The 26897-nt window shown below is 40.8% G+C and overlaps 1 protein-coding gene across 2 annotated transcripts; it reads right to left on the bottom strand.

Annotated features, from left to right (window-relative positions):
* Positions 1–2098: 2098 nt before the first annotated feature.
* On the bottom strand, positions 2099–26257 carry agpat3 (1-acylglycerol-3-phosphate O-acyltransferase 3). 2 transcript variants are annotated; one of them, XM_033617419.2, is made up of 10 exons: positions 26049–26257; positions 12791–12848; positions 12350–12580; positions 11663–11832; positions 11368–11529; positions 9777–9930; positions 9002–9104; positions 6705–6780; positions 6278–6476; positions 2099–6140 (listed from the first exon to the last, which is right to left on the bottom strand). In XM_033617419.2, the coding sequence occupies exons 3-10, from the start codon at positions 12525–12527 to the stop codon at positions 6049–6051; spliced, it is 1134 nt and encodes a 377-aa protein (XP_033473310.1). In that variant the 5' UTR covers positions 12528–12580; positions 12791–12848; positions 26049–26257; the 3' UTR covers positions 2099–6048. The 2 variants fall into 2 exon arrangements, with proteins under 2 accessions (XP_033473310.1, XP_078030525.1); XM_078174399.1 differs by lacking the exon at positions 26049–26257 and adding an exon at positions 25189–25332.
* Between the last annotated feature and the right edge of the window lie 640 nt (positions 26258–26897).

Raw genomic sequence — 26897 nt, 5'->3', positions numbered from 1 at the left:
GACAAGGATAACAGGGAAAAGTGCTGATAAAGAGTATTTGTCTCTCCGCAAAACTGCCTGGATCATAATTATTTTAACCTTGGTAGTCTCTAATCCACATAGCATAATGCCTGAACATAGGACTTTCACATTAGAATGTCCATTCTGCCTTAGCTGAGGCTTGCACTCACAACTTCTGAGACTGAGGTCCGTCTTCTATCTCACTGAGCTAATTGGCAAGTGACAGTTCATGTGTGGCTTCACAAATTGACTAAGCCAAGCATCAGGGTGCCAGACAGTAGCCATCCATGCCATGGAAAAGCAAATTTCAAAGTGAAAATTCCAAAGCTGTAGCACATATGGTTGATTTGTTATGAATTTTCAAAGTTTTGAAATTTAGAGGTTTGCTGTAGCGCCACCATCAGGACTATTGTCTTGTGTTTCCAGCTGAGGACATCTGGCATGGGACTGGACCTTTATGAAAAGTTTGGTTTCTCATATTGAAATGTTACACAAGCTGAGGCTTGAACTCACAATCTTCAACACCAAGAACCATCCTCTATCTCACTGAGCTAATTGGCAAACAGAAATGTCACATGTAGCTTCACAAATTGACTAAGCCAGTCACCTGTGTGCAAGACAGCAGCTGTTAGTGTGTAAAGGCAGATTTCAAACGGCTGTCAAAAATTCAGTTATTAAGACAAAAATCCGAAAATACAGAAATTGCATCTAGACAGCATGGAGATGTTGGTAATTTGTTTTTAACAATGATTTATTGGCTCCATAAGTGAAAAACTGATGTTTAAAAATGACATTTTTGCATTGACTCCAATTGTTCACATGAGAGCGAAATTCAAAATGCTGTCAAAAATTCAGTTTTTGAGATAGAATTCTGATATTTTCCAAACATCATCTACCTTGACTCCAAAATTTTGTCTTTTTTTTTTTTAATGAACATTGAAAATGTATTTAGCAATAATTTGCAAGTATATGTTTACAATACCGTTTACAGTCAAACATTTTGATGCACTGTAGGCTCAATTTTCGATAAATCAAAAAGCTGTGTGGATCGTTTGTGCAGGACAGTCTGAAGATGGTCTGTAGCAAGTTTGGTGTCAATTGAGCGAAAATTGTGGGAGGAGATAGGTTTAATAATTTTTACAGTTTTTGAAAAAAACAGAGTGATGGACTTCATAATTTGCAATAGGTTTAAATGTACAAAAGTTTCTTCAGTATTGGGGCTACATTTTGGTGAAAGTTGCAAATCTGTAACACATATAGTTGATTTGTTGTGAATTTCCAAAATTTTGAAATTTAGGGGCTTGCTGTAGCGCCACCATCAGGACTATTTGCCTGTTTTTGCGGCTGAGGCAATCTGGCATGGGACTGGACCTTTGTGCAAAGTTTGGTGATTCTTCGCGCATGGGAAGTAGGATTTCCTCGGAAGAAGAAGAAGAAGAAGAACATGCAGGATAACAATAGGGTCCTGGCAGCTTAGGCTGCCCGGCCCCTAATTATCACGAACAGCTCAGTTGGAAAAAAGGTGATGTAATGGATTTATGTGCACCAATTAGAGCAGGGTAACATATGACCAGCTCAAACATTTCAGTTCCATCTGATGAAGATTAGCTGAGTTTTTCTACATCTAACTTTCTATACCGTCATTCATTCATTCTATAACTGCTTATGCTGTTGGGGTCGCAGGGGTGCTGGAGCCTATCCCAGCTGACATTGGGCGAGAGGCAGGGTACACCCTGGGCAGGTCACCAGAATACCACAGGGGCAGCAAATAGAGACAGACAACCATTCACACTCACATTCACACCTACGGGAAATTTAGAGTCACCATTTAACCTGCATGTCTTTGGACTGTGGGAGGAAGCTGGAGTACCTGGAGAAAACCCACGTTGACATGGGGAGAGCGTGCGGGCTCCCCCACCCTGGGTTTTGGGCCCACACCCCTCTTGCTGTAACCACTGCACCACCGTGCTGTCCTTTTCATACATGAAGATGTTTATATCCGACTCAAAATTAGCTGACTGTTGCTTATTTTTTCATTAATACTTAATATCCGTTTAGAAAAACATAGTATTTGTGTTCACAAAAGCAAGAGTCACACTTTTTCAGCTTCCTCAGAAAGCCTTTTTATTCAGGTTCAAATCCAGAGTTAATGCCACAGCTGTTGCATTGCCAGTCTGTAAAAGAGTCCCTGAGTCAGAATTAACTCGATTCAGCGACTGTGCAGAAGTGCACATCATGCAAAAAGTAATTGACTACAGTAAGAAACCATGATTAATTACAAAGTTTTACAAAGCTTGTAAGCATCATCTGTGACTACAGCCTTCTGTCTGTGGCTTTAATGAGAAGAGAGGCATCGCTGAAGGTATTCACAGCTCCGAACCTGAAAAGGCGAGCTCGTGTCAGGTATAACCTTTGCAGATCATTTCGTAACCTGCACCCTGGAGGCCAGCTCAGTTTAAATCCTCTTGTGCTGTAGCATTTCCGTCAGTGTTACATTTGGTTGTAGCCTGAACGCATGGCCAATCATTCAAAAGAACTATTGCAAAATAACAGAAGAGCATCTCTGCCATTTCTAAAAGTGAACATCATACTCATCATTTACATTATGTACATATTTATACAGTCTCTCAACATCATGTCACACATCTTGTGACAGTATATCCAAAATGTCCTCAGGGTGTTAGATGGACAGTTGGGTAACGTGTCATTCAGAAGGTCTACTGCAAAAGAACCGCTACGTACATCTCTACAATTTCTAGAAGTGAATGTGACATTCATCATTTACCTTATGTACATATTTTCAGTTTACACAGTCTCGACATACTGTCACACCTGTGTGGCTTAATACTGTATCTTAAAGTAAAAGTGTGGATGTGTGATGATGAACGGACGATGGCTGTGTCGATGGATGAGAGAAGATGGAGGGCGGAAATGTTTCAATGGTGGATTCAGCAGCCCTCGCCCCTGGAATCACGCACATCTTTTTACCTGAGCTGCTGTGCAAATAGAAAGAGTCACACAAATCCAAATAAGTCAAAGGAGTAAGAGTTGCTTTGTGATTAAATCCTTTAATATTCTCAAGTGTTTTAATCGAAGAAACCATAAAAATAGCCTTAGAAAACAAAACAAAGGCTGACTCAAGAGGTGCCACTAACTCAATTATCTTTGATTTTTAAAAAACTTAATTACGTGGTGTCAGTTTGTAAAGTTATTTGATTCCATTGGAGACTTCAGAAAAAAACAACAACCACAAGTTACAGTACTATTTCTTTACTGAATAAAAAAACATCCAGTGTAAAAAGTTCTTCCAAATACCTATCTGAACTTCTCAGCATCCTTTCTGCTTTGGGCTATGATTTTTACTGAATGACAGGATGAGCTGGACTGCATTTGTATCTGATCAGCTCTCTTGAGGAAAAAGATAACAGGCCAAGATAATGAAGCTTTAACCAAATATTTAAAGGTAAAGCCATTCAAAGTATCTTCTTGTAACAATGAGAATTAATTACAAACAGAGCTCTTTGTGCATAAGAGCAAACATTTCGTTTTAATTCTTAATGTTAAAACTTTAGAACAAAGCCGCCTGGCAACTAATCCCAGCAGCTTGCTTTACGACACTGGAGAACATGTTTGAATCAACCTTCACTACCACAGGGGCTCAGTTAGCTTCTACATTTTCACACAAAAATTAAGCAGCACTGTCTATTAAGGCTTGCATGAAATCTGTCTGGGTGGAGAGAACTCTACAGAGAGAGGAAGTACACAACATGCTGCTGCTGAGGAGTGATAAATTAAAACCAACAAATGATTAACACTACATGTGGCACGGGAGCGGTGGGGGGAGGGGAGGAGAGAGCAGGACACGAAAAATCCCCTCCATGTCTTGCTACCGTTGTTTGCATTTTGGACCAGAACATGTGGCTTGTGACACTGGAAGAGATTCACTCACATACTGCAGCAGCTAACGTTTCATTTGTTGCAGTTAAAAACAACCAGCTGTGGGATGACTGATTCTAAAATGGTAAAATGTAGGGAGCCCTGCACCGACAATGGCTAGGACTTGCAGAGAAACGAAGCTGCCAGGACACTGTGTAAGCAGCTTCCTTTAACTAACGACTATGTACAGGTACGAGGACGCCTTTAACAAACCAACAACTTTCAAGCTTTCCACTTTAAAGATTCAAAATGTTGTTTTAATTACTCATTCGCTTTGGTAATCTAACCAAATGAATGCACACTGCTCCCTCATGCACTTTAATGGAAGGAAGAGGATGAATATTCAAACATAACGCAGAGGTAAGAGGTGGGTGCTGTTTTAAAGGGGTGGCGAATAAGCAATCCCTTGCCTGAGCAAGCTTGATTTAAGGCAAAGGTTAAAACATCACTACTACAGTCTATATCTGGACACAGAAATTATATGCTAACAGCTGTGAGGCTACGTGGAGACAGTTGGTGACCTTTTTCTGGAATCTGGTTCCACTGAAACTCAACAGCAGAAGCAGAATAGAGCAGTGTGCACGGCGTTTAGACTGTCAACACTGGCATCAGAGGAGGGGGGGGCGGATGGTAAGTCGAACAGCTTCAGTGTTTGGACTAAGATTGCTGGTTGAATTAACATCACATTTAGCGGGTAAGAGAGTGATTGTGTTTTAAAAATGAACAGTAATATGTATGCAAATTCCTATTTGTGTAAAGCACATGAAAACAGGAATAAAAACTGGAAAAAATCATTTAAAATGTGTCGGGATGAATCCGTGGGTGTTGGTGCTGCGGGCTACAAATGAGACCTGTAACAGATGGTAGGTGTCCTTGATGAGGACGGTTTTCACATTCAGAGCCCTTGCTGTAGTTTAGCAGACACCAGCCTTTTCTGAGCCAAGATGTTAAGGGGTCAGTTCGCCAAGATCATGAGATTGAAAAAAACAACAACAACAACAACAACAACAAAAGATTTTCCCACTTAACCCTTGCGTTATCGAGCCCTGGAGATGGTGTGGGATTTGTATTTTGAGGTGTCTGCCCTGAGACTACTGCTGCTAACCTGATACAATGGAGGTGAACTGAATGTCACTGGTGGTGCTCAAATGATTTAATATTACATTTGAAAAGCTCAAGAGCAACGTTTCTTTCTGGAAACAATGCGCCTAATACTTGGATAATCCAATGATACTGCTCCTATTTTTCACATTCGACATATACAGCAGATGAAAATTGTCCTAAGGGACAGAACACATTTCTGTTGAGCTTTTCACATGTAGTTCTGCTGTGATTTGAGCACCATGAACCACACTTCATTCACCTACATTGTGTTGGAGCGGCAGCAGAAGTGTCAGTGCAGGCTATCTCAAACCCTGGGCACATAAAACCCCACACTATCCACCTGGCCACATACCCACAAGTTAAAATGGTAAACGCTTTGTGATTTAGGTGAACCAACCCTTTAAGATTAAGGAAACTAGGCTGGGCCTCAAGGCACCGGTTCCTATTACAAGTCCCACTTAGTGAAAACAAGGGAGGGAGATGTCCTGCATGTTACAGATTGCTGTTGCAGAAACGCACTGCCCCTGGATGGCTAAGATTTAAAAGATCAGGTACGGATCGGCTTGTGTTCTGACTGGCTGATGACTCTGGCAGGAAGTGGAGGTAGGTAGCGCAGAGCAGGAAATGGGCTGACTGGCTGTCCATGTGACCTCAGACAGGTTAGGAGCTTAACCTTGGGTTTTACCGGGATTTAATGGGACTTGGAGGTGGACAGTGGGTCGCTAGCTGGATTAAGAAAGATGCAGGGGAATACAGTACTGCATCTCCCCCTCCTTATGTTCTGTGTTACACCAGAGAACTTGAACCTCAGACCTTCCATGTTCTCTCTCTCTCACTCTAGTGCCATTAGTAGTTCTAACTCTGGTCTCTATTATGTTTTCACAGCTGGGTCTCCTCCCCGACCTGCCAACTGACTCAACAGTAGGAGGAGAATGGAGTTGGGTAGTGGTGAGACACCGCAGGGCGACCGTACAGAAACGGGCGTACACGGAGGGGGGGTGACACACTTTAGTTTTGTTTCTTGGCCTCCTGGTTGCCGTAACTGGAGCCTGTTTTCTTCACCTCGGTGACCCCTATGAGGCGGCGGATAGCTATGGAGGCTGGGGAGAGACCAAAGGAGAATATTAAGAGTGGAGTGAACAAACGTCTCATTTCATTTTTGTTCCCAGGTAAAGTCAAACCACAAAAGGAAGTCTCATTTTTCATTCTTAGGGCCACTGCTGCAGAGTTCACCTACCTATGATGAGGAAGATGATAAAGCCAATGATGAGGAGGGGGGAGCCACTGACAGCCACTCCACAAGCAAAGTTGATTAGGGGCGAAAGCAGCAGGGTGGCCCAAAACAGGAAGTTCAGCAGTGTCCATGGCCTGCGACGAGGTACTATTGTGGGTCCGGGGAACTTGCCTTCCTTCTTATAGAGTTCCTGTAATGCATCCTGAGCAGGACAGGAAGAAGAATCGGTTTGCACTGAATGAACTGATCATGTATGCCATTGCCTCATTTGACCTGAGACAGTAACCTCCCTTATACTTGCATCAGACATACTGTACAGACTGTGAGAAATGATAAAGTAATGCATCAAATCAGAAAATAATTATTCAATACTTTGCACATTTTACACTTTGATTACAATTATGCCTTTAGTCAGCTTTCCTCAGTTTACCTTCTCCTGGTAGAGCTTGTGCAGCCAGATGGCACACTCCTTCTCGTCATCTGGTATATCCTCCACAGGGAAACGCCTGGTTGGGAGAGAATAAAAAAGAAGTTTTAAACTGGGAATGGACTCTAAGATTCTTGAAACTTCAAAGATTAGACACTAACTATTTCAGCTAACATTCATGGATTGTTTTGCCTCCACAGTCTGAAATGAGCACATAATGAACAACTGAGGAAATACTAAAGGACGACACACTGTATGACACGTTGCTGCAGAGAACAAAATTTAAGAAAATGCAGCAAAACACAAATGTATGTCCATCAAACACTGTGTGACTTGCTGATACAAGCAGCAGTTTGGGCAAAGAAATAAAAAAACAAAGGAAAACTTTTGATGAAAGGTGACTACAGAGAAGCGCGTGATTGTAACTACGCACAGAGAGCAGAAGGTGTGTGACCTTTACAAGAATGATGTGGATTTCAAGTGTACTGAAAACTGATGAATTAGATCTGCACACCAAACATTATTCCGCTGGCCTGCCAATAGGGCTGCAACAGTGTGAGATTTTAACGGCATGACAACCGTCTCAGAAAATATCACAGTATCGTGGTTTTACAGAATATAAATTATGATCAGTCAGAATGACCCTGAAAGGAATAAAATCAGAGCGGTTACTGTTGGTTGGACAAACTTAAAATTTATTACTAAAATTGAGACTTGAAACCATTTTGTTAATGGATGTATGTGTAAAAAATCTCCCCTTAGAAAATAACTACAGTATCGTAGATAAGCAAATATACACAGTATGATAACTGTCAACTTTTATATCTTGGTATACCCTGAAACCAGTATATCACTGCAACCCTACTTGCCAAGGTTTTATTTTTCTCCCTTTTATGATTTCTCCTGCTCACACATATTATATGCCATGGTCATGATTCTAGTTGTGAACATAATGGATGAGAATGAAAGGCAGCGACTGGATTAGAAGAATCTTTAAACGCCACACACTGTATGGAAGTCTCTAGATTAGGTCACGTGTAATGCCTTTACAGGGCATGATATATTCAGCACCGCATGAAAAAAAGTAGAAATATTGAAATAATGACCAACTGGCCTAGAGAACCATTGGTAAGTTATACATAAAGCATTCACACAGTTTACAGGCGCTGCAACCCATTTAAAAATATCTATTTTAAACAAAGACAGTTTGTTTAAGTACTTGACCTTCCTTTAACGTATGAGGACATTCAGCTAACACTGCATTAAAGAGTAGGACTCTAAAATCATCATGTAACGGACAATAGAGCTGCAACAATTTATTGATTAGTTTTCAACTATGAAATGAATTGTCAACTAATTTAAAAATCAAGTAACTGGTTTGACTTTTTTTTTTTTTTTTTTAGAAATAAATAAAGACAAATTTTCTGATTCCAGCTTCTTAAACGTGAATATTTTCTGGCTTCATTTATGTAGAGTGTCTACAGTAAACTAAATGTTTTTGGGTTGTGGAGAAGACAAGACATTTGAGGACGTCATCTAGGACTCTGACATTTTATAGACCTAACAACTAGTCATTTAATGAAGAAAATAAATGACAGATTAAGTGACAATTAACATAATCATTAGTTGCAGCCCTAAAGGACAAGAAGATGTTACATACATTTCACGATCAATCCAGTCCTCCCAGAGTGCAACAGAAAATATTTTATGATGATACAGAAAATTATTTGCAGGTTGTTATGACAGTGTCTCACCACGAGATGGCTCCCTCACCTCAAACTCTATTCAACTCTGCACCACAGCTCATCTGTTACAGTGCTGAGTGATTTCCTTAAACTCACTGGTATGTTTAACTGACTTCACTCTACTCACTCACGTTACCACAAAACTAAAACAAGGTATCCTCTAGTATTCTCCTTTTTATTAGATTTGAGTAAAATAAATCAACACTATATTTCTCTAATTCAGTTTTGCTGTTCAGACAAAAGACATGCTTTTCTGAGCAATCCCAATCTGCTGCTGTCTCACGGCCAGCTCTCTCCTCAGTAGGAGTGTCCTAGCCATTAGAGTTATTGTTCTGAACCCATAAACGTGCTGGGAAACTAGCCAACATTTGGAGCACTCTCAACGTCTCTTTCATTGTTATGGGGCAAAAAAATGCAGTTGGGAGGAGGCCAAAAGGTTTAGAATACATTCATCATTTTCCACTCGAAGAAACTCAGTAAAGCTGGCAGTGTACTGCATCATTATAACAATAACCGATGATTCGAAAGCAAATGGAGGCTATCAGTGGCACTCACCTTACGCTCATGTCAGCTCTGTATTTCTTGCCATTGACAATGCCCAGGAGAGTGGGAGTTTGGTTGTCCTTGAAGTTGAGAGTCACATCATACACAGCAGTTACTATAAAAGAGAAAAAACTCAGATTAAGATTAAAGAGCCATTTTAACACTGCACCTACCCCCAGGCCAAGGGAACTGTTAGCTTTGGGCTAAAAAGGTTTCACACTGGCACAATCCTGGCACATTACAAAGTGGGTTAACCCCGACTTTAGCCTAGGCCTTGCTGGCCCTTCTCCTGAGCAGGGTAAGCCTCGAGTCTGCGGGGTTATACCCTGAAAATCGTCTAAAGACGCGGCTAAAAGTTGGCAGTGCGAAACAGAGCTAATTAGCATCACACAACTTCTTCATTACATCATCAGTAAGTGTGTGCTTTAGGTTTATGTTGTAACCATGGTAACTACTACTAACCGAAACAGGGGATAACTAGCAAGCTAGCCAACTTAAAACCTCTAGAGACGACAAAAGACACTGCTAGAAAAGGTAATGTTGCTAATGGCAACATTTTAACTTTGCTGCTTGCTGTTTAGGAGTGATCATGCATCATTTTAAATTGTAAACACTAGTTACGTGTTCCAATGGATATTTAACCCGGGGCTAGTAGAGGGTAGTGTGACTCATATAGCCCTGGGCTTAGGTTAACACTGGGTTAACAATGTGTGTGCGAAAAGGGGCTAAGTTTGTCCAGACTTTTTCTTGGAGCCGGTGCAGTGTGAAAAGTGTGACTAGACTTTACCTGTGCCCTTAAGACACTGCAGTGTGGTGGTGAATCCTTTGGTTCGGGGTAGTAGGTGGTATTTGAGCTTGGGCAGGCCTTTACTCTCTGCAACCTGCATACTGATTTGGTGCTTCGTCTCTGTAAAGCGGGTGCCCTCGCAGTACAGCAGAAACTGAGGAGGGAGACGAGCTGTGTTAATACACACACCTATGAAAAAGAATCACACAGTCTTGAGGTGACCTCCTTTCTCTTGTCCCATCCACTACCCTACTTCTGCTTGGTTGAATTACAGATCAAGTTCAATGTAACACAATGCTAAAATAAAGTCACTGTCTTGTCTCAAAAGGAACGTGGATGCTAACTCTACCAAACAGTGATTAGTTTGTTTATCTGAACATATAGGAACTATGTCATCAGCAGTGACCTAACGCTTGACTTAAGGGGTAATTAGATCAACTGCTGATCTGCCTAATCTCAGCTGGTGAACTCGTTGAGTCAAGGTGAAAATCTGCTTTACACCTTCGGCAAAAAGGTGCACAACAAACAGCAGCACCTACTGCCACCAGGTAAGATACCACGAATGTAAGGCACTTGCTTGCTTGTTTCAACAGAAAAGAGCTGTTTTGCCTTCCAAAGCTGGGTGAAACCACCTCAGGCTGTTTACGCACAGTGGAAAGTCCGGTTCATGAGGTTTCACAGAAAAAGAAAACACTGATCCTCCTGCTGAGCGATTTTAAATACAGCTGGTGCACCCAGAGAACTGGTGTGTATATGTCTACTGAGTTCAATTTATGTAGAAAAACTGGATCAAAGGCAGCATCTGGATTTCCTCATGTTTAGAGAGGCCAGAGAGTTCAACATGAAACCTAAAGAACTGACAAACAAGTCCAATTTATGACAGCTTGGATTTCATTTTTGAAGTTTTGGCCATTGTTTCTATTGGCAGGGATAACATTGCATTCACCAAGTTAACAGCTGAGATCTGGCAACACAAGCTGTCACACCATCATGACGGTTTTTAACAAACTCCCAGGTTAGTCAAACTTGTCTGGAGGGTAAAAAAAAAAAAACCCAAAGGCAAACAGTTCGGTATGAGTTTATGGTTGACCTTTGGCCTACTGTACTTGCCATAGTGGTGCTAACACACAGTTTTCATGTACAATATGGGATTATTACCCCCAAATAAATTGGTCTGATTGTGCAAATGTAGGACTTCTTTTTAGAAATCTCAGTAAAAAGGATGCATAAGCTACTAAAAATGAGACTCAAGTTGTAATTAACAGAAATAAATAAGTAAGCTGCTTTGCCCACATTATGTATTTCTAATCAAAATTGAAACAATCAAACAAACACTTCATTGAAATGATGTGCTCATGTAACTATATGTCCGTTAATTTTACTAACAAGTCTATTCTGACAGGATGTTTCACAACCTTGATTGTCCAACTGGGCTACAGTTGAATAATTGCAAAATAAACTGTGCAAAGGGATGTGTAGCAGCATGACAAGGCTTCTCAGCAAACTGATAAACTTCACACACAGCTTACTACCACACTTACACACTCATACCAGCAGACAAACTAACACAGCAGGTCTGATGTGTACCTACCCACATATATTCAGGGTAGTCTTTGAGCCTGCTCAGTCCTTTGAAGACAGTCTTTCGATCCTCCTCCCACTTTCTTTTACAGAAGACTATTTCTAGGAAGTACCAGGTCCACCCGATCAGAGGGACCTTCAGTAGCTCGTGTTTGGCTAGCACTTTTGAACTCTAGAGGGGGAAGACAGGTTTATGAGATGAAGCTTGGATAACTTGCAGTCAGGTTTGAAGTCCAACTATGAACTGAACGACTATGAAGTACTAACTAATAACTAATTCAATTCATCTTTGCAACATTACTGACCCCTAGGACGCCGAATCTTTCACACATGGTCCAGCCACACAGGAAGTCGATCTCATAGTTGTGGTTGAGGATGGTGATGACATGCTCTGTACCAAACTTGTCCACCGTAGCTTGGTCGGTGTATAGGGTGCATTCTGTGCCCGACCACCACTCCAGCAGCATTACCAGCTCTGCACAGAGACGACAACACATCATGGGTGCTCGAAATGTACTGACAACGATTCATCTTTCATAGTATTGACTGTAAGAACTACTTAAAGTACCAACTCAGGACATTTTCCTCTAAATACATGCTTGGTTTGTTCCTCAGTTTTGCTGATTAATATGACAGTGATTAATGACACAAATTAGTTGTCTGCAGGATAGTAGCTGAATGGAGCTATTTTGGTGTAAATGTATTGTCTGTTTGAGCCTCAGCTGCTCTCATTAACCAACATAGGGCACCTACCTGCCAACACAGTGGACAGATAAAGTTAGCGGGTGCCTGGACATATTGTGGAAGATGTAGCAGCTACAGACTCAGATTTACCACCGAGCTAAACTGAACTGAATAACCAACGTACACTCCCAGCCAGTGTGATGACACAGTACCTGGTGCCTTTTCTTGTTTACTTTTTCTGAACTATGAAATTGGTGCATGCATTACATAAAAATATAATGTATAGCAACAACATATCATGTACTCACGACTCCAGAGGGAGTAAGAGAGCCGGCAGTTGATTCTGCGATAGAGCTGCTTGTTGATCGGCCAGAGGATGCAGGTGCAGAGCTGAATGAAGTTTATGATGAGGCCACTCACCACGAACACAAAGCCCATCAGCAGCTGCAGGATGAACAGGCTCTTCAGGTAGGCCAGCAGAGCCATGGCTGAGGAGCCTGGAGAGCAGAGTAGGCTCCTCTCTATACACTACGACCAACCTGAGAGAGGGTGCAAACAGAGGAGGCGGTGCCACAGCAATGAAAACAACTTTACTGAGAGATGGGGGCAAAAAAGAGCATGAGGGAGGGGAGGGTGGCAAACAATTAGACATTGATGGGAATAGTGCGGTCAAAAGGATGTGCCCTTTAAGGCTGTTGTTCTGCGGGCAAAGATGATTTTAGAAATTCAAAAACAGCAGTGTTTCTTACCACGGTGGGATCCTTTTACAAGCCGCGTTTACACGGTCCTTCAGCCAATACTACTGACCTGATGGAGACAGAACAACACAGGTTGTAGTAGAATTCAATAAAGGCCTTGTTTGATTGTGTTAGCTAATGGCAAGAGAACGTTAGAAATAGCCCCTATCCTTAACATTACCAGGAAGACAGATGCTGGGTCAAACTGTACCACACGCCTTGGTAAATAAATAATGTGCCATTACAGCTGTGATTATTACACACTGGTTCAACAAAGAGCATGGTGATTTTTTTGTGGCTATCCTCCCTGTGACCTGAGCCTGAACTTTCACAAAGGCTACGAGATGGAAGACATTTTACACAGAACCACAACACCACATGAATGCAGGCAGTTTCATTTCAATAGACTATACATCTTTTAAAAGGCAGAGTGCAATAATGCGGGACGACCACCGCTCCACACAGCTCAATCTTGGCAAAAGGTGCTGGAAATATCAATGAGTCCAAGCTGATAGAAAAGATTTCTGCACCCTTGAATCTATGCAGTGTTTCACTTTAAAGACTGCATAGATTTAAGTGTATAGAAATTTTCTCTCTCAGCTAAAATGTAGAGCACACAAAGGCTCAGCTAGATCATCTTCAGGGTTTTTATTCCATAGTCCTAATAAAAACTACTAATTCTTGTGATGTTCCATTGTGTTAATAATAGAGCGCAACTCGTGCTGCATGTTTCCGTCTGAATCCAACCCGAGTCCAAGAAAGCAGTAGCTGAGCACAACCTGAACTCGACAGGCATTCTGTTTTTCTTATGTCTGAACCTGACGCAGTTAGTGTAATGCAAACACTCCAGTGCTGCTACGGAAACACACAGGCGACCCTCTTTACACTGCCATGTCCATATCCTTGTGTCACTCTGACAACAAACCAAAAGGTGATCAAGTGCGGAGGAATAAATTAACTGGGAAGCAAATCATGACGCATCATGTCAAGTAGGCTGAACCCAGACTCAACCCAGACATCATTTGCAAGTATTTGTCTGAACCCTTGCTGGCCTGTCAGGTCCTATTGCGCCCAGGTTGGATATACACACACTATTAACACAGCTGCCGTAATACACAGGGTGGGTACCATGGGCAATCAAGTCATTTTTTAAGTGATTGGTTATCAGTTATGTGAAGCCTGATCCATTTCTGATGGCTCCAGCTTCAAAAATGTAAGAACTTTCTGTCTATTTCTGTTTTATATTATCGTAAATTGAGCATATTTCAGACTGTTGATCAGACATAAGAATAAACTGATGACACAAATGATCACTAGCAGGCATAACACATCATACTCCACTGATGATGCTGCCCACCATGACAGACCTGTTGCCACTTTAGAGTTTAGGGCTCAGTCTGTTGCTTGTGCGAGTTTCATTTGGGTGCTCCACGTTCCTCCAACATGTCAACAAAACACTTACCTCAGGAAACATTTCAGTGCCCCTAGGTAAGGATGTGACTTTGTTTGTCTGACAATTAACACTGCAGCAGACTGGGGACATATCCAGGATGTTTCAGTGTTTGTACAAAGCATGCTGGAAAGGTTCCATCCCTCCACAATGCTGAATAAAAATAAGCAGGTTTAGAGAATAAAGGGTAGGGAAAAGAGGGCTCTCTATTATGCAGGAACCTGCTGCGTGTTTATACAGCTTGCATGCTCTCCAGGTAAGGTCAGGTGCTCATTATATGTTAGAGAACATCTCACAGTACACGATGTACTGGCCAGAGACTTGTTTAATCAGTCCTCATACCAATGTTCACAAAAATCTCAAGAATTTTTATTCAAAAGTTACTATCAATGAGCTCCCACCGGCATGATAACAGGCTGTCTGGCCTTGAATGGTCCGTTCCCACATCTGCACCAAAGCCCATTAAAGTGTAGGTCAAGCCAGTTTAAAGCTGTTCTTAGAAACATTTCTAATCTGACTGAGTTGTCCTGCTGCAGGTCTGTGCGGCTATCTGCGGGCACTCAATCCACTTCAGCACTGTCACCTGCCTTGTTTTACACTTTATTTCTCTTTTTAATGACATCTTTGTTTACATGAAAACAGTGTCTTCTCCATACGCACAAGATGTATAAAACAAAGCTCCAATCTGAAAATGGGCACTTGATTTGATTCACTACAACATGCCCTTTCAAAGCAAAGCATCAATACTGCAGTTAGAAAAAGATAAACTCATTGCCAAAGGCAGCGTTGTGTTTTATTATACGATTAACTCTGCAGTGCTAGCAACATGAACATATGTACAGTCACCTGCATTCACTGATACAACTGTGTCAGCAAACCCAGCAAAAAAGAGGCTCTCTGGTGTTTGCTTTTCAGAACAACAGCCTGCATGCTAGACAACAAGGGACAGACAGAAACACTGTGTGCCTGCGTGTCACACTGACATAACGGTCTCCAACCACAGACAGAGTCTTGTTCACACAGCATGTGTAATGACTACTTTATTTGTTGCTTCAGTTATTATCTTACATGTTTTTTTTCCACAAGTGCAACTAGATAAAACAAACAGAAATGGATGGCAGAGAGAAGATCCCTAAAACAATCAAAAGCATTTTTAAAATCATTTTTAAAAATCCTCTAAATAAAGATGACCAGAAATCCAAGACACTTAAGTTTCAAGCAATCCAAATAGATTTACTGCCATCTTTTACCTCAAGTCTGCATCATATTTGTTGATCTCAGGAAAGAGAGAGAGAGGGGAAAGAGCAACCCCAAATGAAGCCGCATATTTGACACGAGGCCAGTTCATTGTGGGCCACTAATGAAGGCAACTCGTCTTATCTGGTGCAATCAATCCCTCTCAAACACTGTAACACAACACACAGAATAACAAAGTGGCCTGGGTGTGAAGGAAATGAAATCTTGCATGCCCATCCACAGAACTTCAGTTCAGTCTCTTGGGCAAACGCTAATGCTTCTACGTAACTGATTCTAAATCTTTATGGTTAGGACACAATAAAGTGTTGAAAAACTGTCACGTGTGCATGTACGTCATCATCGCCTGATGGGTTTGATTATCAGTCCACACACCAACGGTTGTCTCTGCATTGTGTTACAGATGTGACCTCTGTTCCGACTGGGAGAGAGTGACTTGGAGAGGTAGAGTTACACTATTGCACATTTCGCTTGTGGCTCCTGTAACATATTTTGAGAGGCTGGCGAGCTACAACACTGAAGAACCAGAGAGGACAATGTGTAGTAAATACAAAGTGCAACAACTTGCACATGTGATTCTATTTTAGTCAGCTCGATGATGATAAGAGGAGAAGTAAATGTGCTATGGACAATAAAAATGAAAGCCTAGAATGGGCAGTGGGGGAAATGTTTCTCAAGTTCCTCAAAAGTTACCCGACCTGTTCGTCTGTTTTAAATAACACTGCTCCTTAAAAAACTGACTACAGTACAATCTACTGTATAGGCTTACTACACTGCAAAAAGACAGACCTTTGTCCAATAATGTGAGAATAATTTGAGAATCAGAAGGGAAATCTTCAGAAACCTCCTCCCCTACAACTTCAAACAGTCAAACTTACAATACTGTATTTCTGAAGTGGTTAACAAATATTCTGGTGAAAATTACTGGTAAATTTTAAAGTTATTAAATTGTTGTCCCACAGATGATACTGTAGGCTACTGTTTAGCTCCCATTTTCAATTGAGTTTGATTCATTTTGAGTGACAGCAAGAGCAACCTGTGGCAGTTTGATCAAGTTACTTAGGCCACTTATCACAATTCATCTATATTATGTTTAAGATAAGATATACTTCTTTATCTCTAAGTGGAAAGTTTGTTTGGGCAAGCACAGCTGCAATCAACTTAAAACAACACGAGACAGTACAGTATAAAATATTGCACACTTCTAGTGTAGTAACATAAATACATACCGGTAGGGCTTTTTAAAAATGAAGATCACAAAAACCCTAAAACCACGATATATAATGCGGAAAACTGAGTCCAACAGTGTCTCCTTGCTTATGAACCACCTAAGTAAGGATTAACCTGTTTTCTTGAGTAGTGCTGTAGACGTGGGGAAGAAAAAAATGTTGGGACTGTGTGACGTCTACCTGAAGGTATAGTTGGTATTCACAATACAGACTGTGTGACAGGTCCTTAACAGTTCTGTGAGCATGTAATTTTTACTGCCATTTTCACTAGGTTGTCAATTCTTGATTGTAACTGGACTGCCGCACCATGATGTCATACCATATCTTATGATGCTTTCCAGCACAGCGTTGTAGAATATTAAAATGATCTCAGTTCCGACAGTCTGCGGAGAACGTGAAATTTAGTCGTTTGCCCAATTACTCATAGGAGCACACCTGCTCAAGTTCACTGTCACCAATGATTACAGGGTCATGGACTTTCACCTCACTAGGGTCAAATATAATTCAATATTATGTTGTATGCATTTATTAAATGTAGGAATTCAATCTCGGAATATTCACCAATTTGAAAGAACAAATAATTGCCTCAAGCTCAGTAACATAGTACTTTGGGTGGTATTTTTAGGACTGAACTTATTCATTTATTTTTCGCTTCACTATCAGCCACTGGTATAAATTCCTGCCAGTAACGTATGAAAATAAACTTGTGGAAACTTGAAACTTGTTAGAGAAAACATTCAACTTTCAGTCTGTGTTGTTTGGTTACAAGCAGCCAATAGAGGAGCTGCCCAGCCAACCTTTGCTGTGGAAACAGGCAGTAACTCTAAGTGAGAGATCAGACAAACAGATTTCCAAACATACCATGAACTTTGCTCTCATTTTTTCCTCCACATTCTCCTCTTTCTGCCTCTGTACATCCATGGAGTCATGCAACAACCACAAATTTTCACTCAAGTTGAAATGGAGGCCTTGAGTCACAGAGTCTTGGGGAAAGACCATCTTATCATCAGCTTTGTGTGCATTCATGCTTCCTCCAAAAACAACTTCACTTTGCAAAATGCAACGAATTAGCAGCACTCAACATATCTGCTTTGAAATAAATCGCCAGTCAAGGTCTCAAGAGAATGTTATTCTGACCAAGTTAATTTTTTTTTCTTTATCTTCATGACTGCATTCTTATAATTATCGTTCATTGTTCAATTTTATTGTAATGAGGATAAATAGCTGCTGGAAAACAAAAAAAGTATATAGATTTCAGGACTGCCCCCTAAAAATCGGGTCCATGTCATTGGTTCGACAGCCCATTGGTTCGACATCCCATTAGTCCGACTGTCCGCAGTGCTGAACGGCTTGCGGCGGGCGTATGGTGCGCCGCGACTGGCTTGAGGCGAAGCAGGCTCACGGCTTATGTGTTTGTCACTTTCTTTTTCATATTAACCCACACCATGATCTTTTCCTGACCCTAACCAAGTGGTTTTTGTGTCTAAACCTAACCAGACCTTAACCACAGGGCATCATGATGATTTCGGAACGGACTTCGGAACAATGAGTTTAATATGGTTAGAACAATGGGATGTCGAACCAATGGGCAGTTCCCTAAAAATCAACGATTCGAGTCATCAGTAGAGACCCAAAGTCGACACGCATTTTGTTGGTCGAAACACTGCTTTAGCTGCTTCACTGAACACAGAGCAATTCAGGAGCAGCAACATGGCAGGCTGCAAACAAACCAAGTCTCATCTCAAAATGACCAAGCCAGAAAAATGTGTTGGTAGAAGAGAAGGGTAAAATAAACCGGAAGCAGTATGGAAGTGGACAGTGCAAAGCAGGGCAGCATGACTCACGTTTGCTGGTCACACAGACACTCTGAGCTCTGGTGCTGACTGTCAGTGAAGTTGTGTAAATTACTTTTGCACCACATGCCGGTAAAACTTCCTCTACTGCCGTCCAGCATGACTGAGTGTTTGGCTGACAGCACCGTCAGCAGCCAAGCAGGAGAGACACTCCGGGTAGCGTCTTTTAAGAGAGTCTACTATTCTACAAGAAATCTATGAAACTGATGAACCTGACAGTTTCTGCAAACTTTAATGCTTAGATGAACAAACAAAAAAATCCAATTGTCATAGCTAGTCTTTCAGTTCAGTTTTGTTAAAAGTACTGAGAGTTTATTGGACTGTTCACCCTGTATTTTGAATCAGTCTGATTCCTGAGCTGAATGTATTTGAGGCTAGGGGCGTATACTGTGTACACCATCAATGTTAACATTTGATTTCCCTTTACACATCTTAACCCTTCAAGTATCTTAACTATACTATGGATACTAGGCATTTAGGCTGACATTAAGTTATTATATGTAATAAGTATCCCTTAAATTTGGTTATCAAACAGTTAAACCAAGTACTTTGTGGAACAGTAGAATAAAAAATTGTAAGTGCTCCCTAGTGAACAAACTATTTATGGGCGACACAATTTCTAAATTATCTTTGACATTTCTGTACACAAATTTCTTTTTACTTATTGCTGGACGTATACCCTGATACTGAGTTCACTGCAATAAGAAAATATTGGCCGATAATGGCAGCTTGCTCTTCCAAGATTGTGCAATAGGTCATATAAAGCATTACAAAAAGCTATTTTCTGGATTATAACGTTTTTCTTTTCTTTTCTTTTTTTTTTTTTTTTACACAATATATTGACTACTACAGTGTAATTATACAAACATATAAATGCCAATGTAAATGTTGCTCTACATCTGAGGTCAACAGATAAACAACTGTGTTGCTCAGCCAAAGTGTAATTGATTAGATCAGTGCTCCATTTTGGCTATACAGGTTAGGAGTGTAGTTAGGAGTAGAGAGTGAAACTCCATTTTGAAAAAAAAAAGTTCACCCTCTCTCTAGACCCACTCAGAATACCACCACTACTGTGCATAAAACAACACAATAACCTTGTCACATCATCGCGCTAATCAAACAAATCAACCTTTTTTCCCTGCAGTGAGGTGGTTTAACAAAACTCCAGGTGCCTCTTTTTAAGACTGTTGTCATGAATTGTGGTTTCAATAACCTCATATAACAAAGACTGAATAAAAGGCGTTCACAGAAACAAACATTGGGTTGGACCATGAAAACAACCAGTGCAGGTCCACTTCCCTGTGGGTGCAGGCCCACCTGCAACCACACGAAGATTAGAGATGCTGACTGGGTTAAAGCTGCTTAAGGCTGGACAGCTGCTTTTGCTCTACATCACCTGAATATAGCCTCTATGCCAACAAATAACCACTGCTTTCTATGCGTCTCTGATGAGAAAGGAGTTTTGAAATGTACATACAGAGACACCAGCTACATACAGGCAAACTTCAGTGACATCCTGGAAGGTACCTTTGTCAAGTCATTTTAATACTAAAAACTTCATTTGGCTTGCAAAGTCTGCACTTTACTTACCACTGAGAACAGCTGAGCCCCGAAGTGCTTTGCTCTATTCTACCTTGTTTTCAAGATCTAATAAATATGGTCGGGCCCATCCTTTCCCAGGCAAACCACCTCTCTCGCTTTTAACTTACCAGTATACATAGTAGGCCATTGCCATCAGCACCAATGCCCCACAAATCCCAGTGAAGATCATCACAGCACTCTGGTTCAGCATTTTGGCTCCTGGTATCTCACCAAATCAAAGCCAAAAAAAAAAAATATATATATATATACACAAAGAAAAGTCCTGCTGAGAGCAGTGGATAGTCACAGGCTGTCCTGCCTCATCGCCATGATAATCTCACAGAAGGAAAGAGGGAGATTATGTTGATGACAGCAAGAACACAGCCAGATCCCAGATCCTGTTGGAAGAGCTGACTAATCAGCACAAGCGTTTACTGAGGAGCAGAGAATTTCATATCACCAGCAAAAATTATCAATAAGAATAGATCTTCATTAGGAGCAAGTGCAAAAAGGAGCACCATAAACTCCCACAGGCCACCGTAGATTCTTACTAGAGTCCGCTAACGAATGCTAGAAAGACTGAAAGATGGCTCACTGCTGGAAGGAGGGAAGCACACATGTACTGTAAGCAGTGTTTTACATGCATTCCCATTCGCTAATCCAATGGATCAGATTAAGGCTGATTAGCAGGCTATGGGCACCCTGGATATGTCACATTTCATTACCATTAACAAAGAAGAAAGCTGGGCTCTCCCCAACCAGGGTGGAGTTAGCAGAAGGGCATGTGTTACGCCGAAGGAATCAATCATAATGTACAATTTCTTGCTTCACCTTGCCACTGGCTACCTGTTAGTAACACCTAGCATTAAGCAGAAATGACAACATCAAGGAGAGGAGCAACAGTTTCCTTAAACAATCTCTTCATGTGTGTTGCCAAACTGTGCTTCGTTTCTCTACAGTCAAGCGTAATTAGAGATGAATTAACTCAAAGCCTGGACATCAGTGATGTTTATCCCACATCCTTGCTCTCTCTTTCTTCTTGACAGTATCTCGGGTACCTAAAAATATATACAACAGATCTGTAATGCTCAGCCACAGAGAGAAGGCAAACAGAGCTTGTGGGGAAGCCAACAAAAGCCTTTGGGTTCCCACACAGAGCTAATGTCAATGTGGTTCAGACATGCTGGCAGAGATGATTCAGAAATAAACTCCAGCGTTTACTGAAGCAAATAGGTCAAAGGTTACAGAACAGTCCGGAGGCCTTGCCACTGGCCGTTAAAGCCAAATATAAATAGAGATAAAAATACATTGTGATAGCTTGACAATGAAGGTCATTCATGTTTCAAAGTATGAAGCGCTCCAAAAACTGCAGATAGCACCACTGCTGAACTCTAACAATAGCATCTACAGTTATACAGTTGGTTGTTAAGCCAAGTGTGACATTTTAGAGCCACACCGCTTGCTACCACTACGGCTAAAAGTCACTCTCTTGCTGTTCTCTTGCCAGGTAAAACAACACTGAAAGTGCGTCCAGTTCTTTTGATTATGAACACATGCACACATGGGCCAGAGAGCAAAAAACTAACATGGAGGATGATTCAATTTCAATTCAATTCAATTTTATTTATAAAGCCCAATATCACAAATCACAATTTGCCTCACAGGGCTTTACAGCATACGACATCCCTCTGTCCTTAGGACGATGATGATACACCAATCGCAATATCACCTACACTTGGCTAGGTTTCAAGTTTTGCCAGTATTTCACAGTTTAAGATAAACCAAAATGTACAACTTTGGGCTGGGCTATATGGAGAAAAACAAACAAATATTTTTGACTAAATACCTTGACACTGATATTGCGATGATATTGAAATTTTGGTAATCTTCAGTAATGTTAATATTAGGGGAGTAACGACACCAGTCTAGATCTACGTATATATCCCTTGAATTATATACAATTCCAATATCATCAGTGCAAAGAGAAAACATCAATACATATAATTTTTAAACAGTGCTAGCACCCTGGTGCCGGGCAGATAATAGTAGGCAGCCAAGAAGAAGACAATGAGGACATTTACTGATACCATCTCATATCGATCACAGGCCCCTTGAATTTAATCTACTCAAAATATTGTGGCAGACTTTGTGCTGTCAGCAAATATCATATTGTCATCCAGAGAATCAATATAATACTGTGTCGTGATGAAACTTGTGATTTACTCCCTGAGTGAATATAATGACCAAGTGGGTAAAGGCAAATAATAAAACAGCTACAACAGTCTGGTAAGTTGAGAAAATTATATTACTTTACTGTAATGCAGCCTTTAAAACCAGGAAAAAGACACTTACAGTATTATGATATATAAAATCTAAGATGATATCTAGTGTCATATCATTATATTGATGTATTGCCCAGCCCTAGTATAGCATTATCATAATGACTTTTGACTACTTAATCATTCAAGATATTAGCCTTTCAGCAAAGCAAACTGCATTCATGAGCATGCTCAGTGATGTCAAAGCTACTCTCCAGATAGAAAAAAAAATCCAGCTGCAGTGTTGTTTCAAATTAATTTCAAAACAATGGGATCTGATATTGACGAAACCTTGAAAACTACTCAAACATTCCATGAAAAGCCTCAATAGAAGGGTATCTCAGAGAGGACAGACAGTATTTAACAAATAAGGTAAAGAGCTGGCTAACACAGCATGGCCTTGCATCACTTAACTCGGTTAAAACCCTTTCAAAGGTCCCTCCAGGCACTGGATGTAGCCCTCGTAAGAAGCGATGACTGATAAGACTCAAGGATACATAAGGTAGCTCTTGCTGTAGTCAGCAAAATAATGGGACTAATGGAAAAGGGGGGAGGGGGAACTAATGGGTAAAACTGACTGCCTGAGTATGAACACAATAAGTTGAGTATGATGGTTCAAAGTAACTTTGCCGTTAACCAGACAGTCACATAAACGATTACGAGTAGGGATAGACCGATATGGATTTTTTAGGGCCGATGCCGATACTGATTTTTTTCCATCACCCTTAGCCGATGACCGATTATGGACTGCCGATTTTCTTGAGCCAATATTTGGGGCCGATACTGCTTTTGCTCCCTCAATTTACATTAAAAAAATGACACAATGATAACAAATATTACAGGTCTCAAGTTTAAAATAAGAAACATTTATTGAACAGTAAAAAATACTAAAACAAGATGGAAAGTTGAGGTAGAACAGGTAGAATATTATTATTATACATTCAAATAAAAAAAAAGAGTTCAGTGCTCTTAAATCTTCCAGTAATGTCTTTATAAAATAAACAAATATTTAAGCTGAAGCATAAATAAAACAACAACTACTGTACACAGTAGGATTCGCTGCATGTGCGCTGCAGGGTCTTACGGCAACACAGAGCTGCCCGTGGATGCCTGTCTGTAGATCATGCCAGGGAAAAATAAATCCGCGAACCCACGCGCGTATCGGCTGATGCTGATACAAGTAAAAAACTCAAATATCGGCCCAATATATCGGCCGGCCGATGTATCGGTCTATCCTTAATTACGAGGTCAGTAAAACTATACATTCCTAGGGCGGGATTACCGTCCAACATGGCACTGCTCAGATAAAGGCTTATCTGCATGGGTATGCCTCAGAGTCCTATAGGGCAATACTTGATTAGCTGATAAAGAGTTCAATAGGTCACTATGTGCAAACAGTCATGTCACTGGACTTTGAACAAACAGTTTATTCAACAAGTGTATTTTTATGATATGTATGACTTTTGTGGTAGATGCTTAAATTTGGCCACCATTGTAACACACGCATGTCTTATTATAGAATACATGATGTCTGTTTGCACTTAGGTTTATGTGGCCAATGCTGTGTGAGACACTGTAATTAGGGCTGCAACTAACGATTATTTTCATTGTCAACTAATCTGTCGATTTCTTCGATTAGTCAACTGATCATTTTATCGAAAAATGTGTTAAAATGTTGAAAAATGTCGGCTGTCTCTCCCAAACCCAAAAATTATGTAATTTAATGTCTTGTTTCATACTCACGCCAAAGGGTTTCAGTTCACCATCATGGGAGAGTGTGTAAAGCTGCCAATAATTGAACGTAAGAAGCTCCAATAAGAGTATTCTGGGGTATTTTTATAGTATTTTTCTATGACTCAAACCGATTAGTTGACTACTAAAATAGTCACCGATTATTTTAATAGTCGATTAGTCATCGATTAGTCGACTAATCGTTGCAGCCTTAATTGTAATAAGTAAGACGCTTAAACCCCCCAACAGAGGCTTTTAAAATGCTGTGGACTCTAAAGGGATTATTAAAAGAAAAAAACTGACTGATTATTCTTAAGGAGAAACTGAGCAAGTAACAAAGACATGGTTATGAACATTTAGAGAGTAAATAGTTGATGATCTCTTGTTGGCCAGCAAGATTCAGTTTCCTGATTCATTGTACATTATAGTCATAATTACTGTTTGCTACACGCTTTACCTGATTAATGAGAGATTACAAGACCCTGTGATCAGCAGGATGAAATCGTGATTACCCCAATACTGAAAAGATAAGACAGTCAAGTGGTAATTCTCTCTACAGAAAATTACCAGATTGCAATTTAGATAAGTGGCTATTTGTTATAGCCATTTATCAGATTACTTGAAATGATAGACACTTAACATATAATTTATAACAATAATCATGAATCAGTGGCATAGCCCAGCACAGCAGTCTACACATCTCCCTGTCAAGGTTTACTGCATGCAGGCACACCTAACAAGAATATCAGTGTGAAGCCATTGAGTCAATATACATATTCCCATTAAATATTCATTATTGTCTATCTGTCTGTCAAGTCAAACACTCTGTCAATGGACTACCCTCATAAGGCTGTAGTATAACTTAACTACGTGGACAACACAGCTGCCTCTTGCACAAAGCATCAACACTCAGAGCGTTACTGTGATCACACCAGTAAACATGAAAACACAGATAGCTACAACTGCCAGGAACGATCAGGGTAACAACACTTGCCTGTCACGCTCGCACTTCTCGCCTCGTTGGGTAAAATTAAAAGGCAGCCTAAAGTTGGCCCTGGCTAATAGAGCCGCAGACTTAAATGAACTCCAGCAACCTTTCGTCTGGTGTGTGGTACGACATCGTTACGCAGGTCAACTCGGAGCCAGCTGCCTCACATGACGTTACAGCGGGGGCACAGGCGGCTCGCAGTGTAGCGGCGTTTTAAATGAACCCAGTGACATTTTGCCATCCAACTCTGGCATGCTACACTGTGTTGCTACTTCAGTATGCAACGCTACCCTGCTTAGCTCTGCAGCTCCATGTTCTCCCGAATCAAACTGGACTGCTGTGTGCATTAGTGCGGCATGGCTAGCTTCATGCTAAATAACGAACTAGCCAGTATGTCCACTGAGCTTATCATCTGACACACGTCTTGACTGCGGCCGCAAGTTAAGCTAGGTGTGCGGTGGGCTCAAAGTTGCAAACACATCATTCCACATCTTAACGTGACAAATTAAAATTACCCTTCCTGCCCTGCTGTTGTTATCAGCACAGCAAATACGTTACCGTTAGCTGACAGGAACCTGAACCTGACGAACTCAGCCGAGCAGCACAAGGACAGAGTGGGCTGCTAATGGTACTGAGTAGCATGCTAGGTTAACGGAACCGGTGATGCTAGGCTAGTAATTATATTTAGGGATTTAGATGGAGTCGGCTACTTGTATAGTTTAATTACCAATGAGTGCCAAATCCTCCACATGAACTGTCTGCAAACAGTCAATGGACATGTACCGCTTACCGTTAAGCTATGCTAGTTAAGTGTTAGCAAGCTAGCATTAACGTTAGCTGTCAGTGTAACGGTGCTCTGTGCTTACCTGAATATTATTCACTTGGGAGTCGGTGGATATTGTTAGACTTTTTCGCTGCTTCCTCGTCTTCAGGGGCGTAAAATAACTCGGTTAAAGGACCCTGCTTACTTCTTCCGTTTCCCTAAACGCAATAAAAAATGACTTGAGGTAATGCGATTTGCAAGACCGCTATTGTTTGTCTGTTAAAGCCCCACATTTCCTCAAAGCCCATTTGAAGGTGGTATGCCCTACATCCGGTCCGGCCCCTCATTCATTATATTCATTATATATATATATATATATATATATATATATATACAGCTAAAAGTAGTACAAGTATATTTACTAAAATTGGCTATTCATTGTGTCGTACAGTTGTAGTCCCCTGTGACTAGTTAGACTACACCAGTTCATACAGCAGGGTATTGCTTCAACTATTGAGAATATATGTCATATTTAAATTAGATTTTGTAAGTATATATCTTTGTCTCAGAGAGAGAAACTGAATCTGAAGTACCCAGTACATGCACATAAATTGCAGGTAACATTACATCACCTGTATTATGACAGCCTAAAGTGGGTATATAATGGCAGTCACAACCTGTGGCAGAGTTTATTCTGAAAATGAAATTAAAACACATTTAGCACATTTAATAGCACTTTTATTTAATACTCAATGCCTGGAATCCATTTTCCTGACCCTGCAGTGGTAATGTGCACAAAGCATTACTTTTTTAATAGACAATTTTCTCCCAATTGTCAACCCTGCACAGCTAGTGACATATCATTTAAGTTATTCCCTGAATAGGTGTGCATGTTTGATCAACTTTAGAGCTCTTTAGCCCCCTGCTGGTGCTTTTGCATAGCTGCAGCACA

This window comes from Epinephelus lanceolatus, chromosome 14, assembly GCF_041903045.1.
Source record: "Epinephelus lanceolatus isolate andai-2023 chromosome 14, ASM4190304v1, whole genome shotgun sequence".
Classification (NCBI taxonomy): domain Eukaryota; kingdom Metazoa; phylum Chordata; class Actinopteri; order Perciformes; family Serranidae; genus Epinephelus; species Epinephelus lanceolatus.
This window is presented reverse-complemented; position numbering and strand designations above follow the sequence as displayed.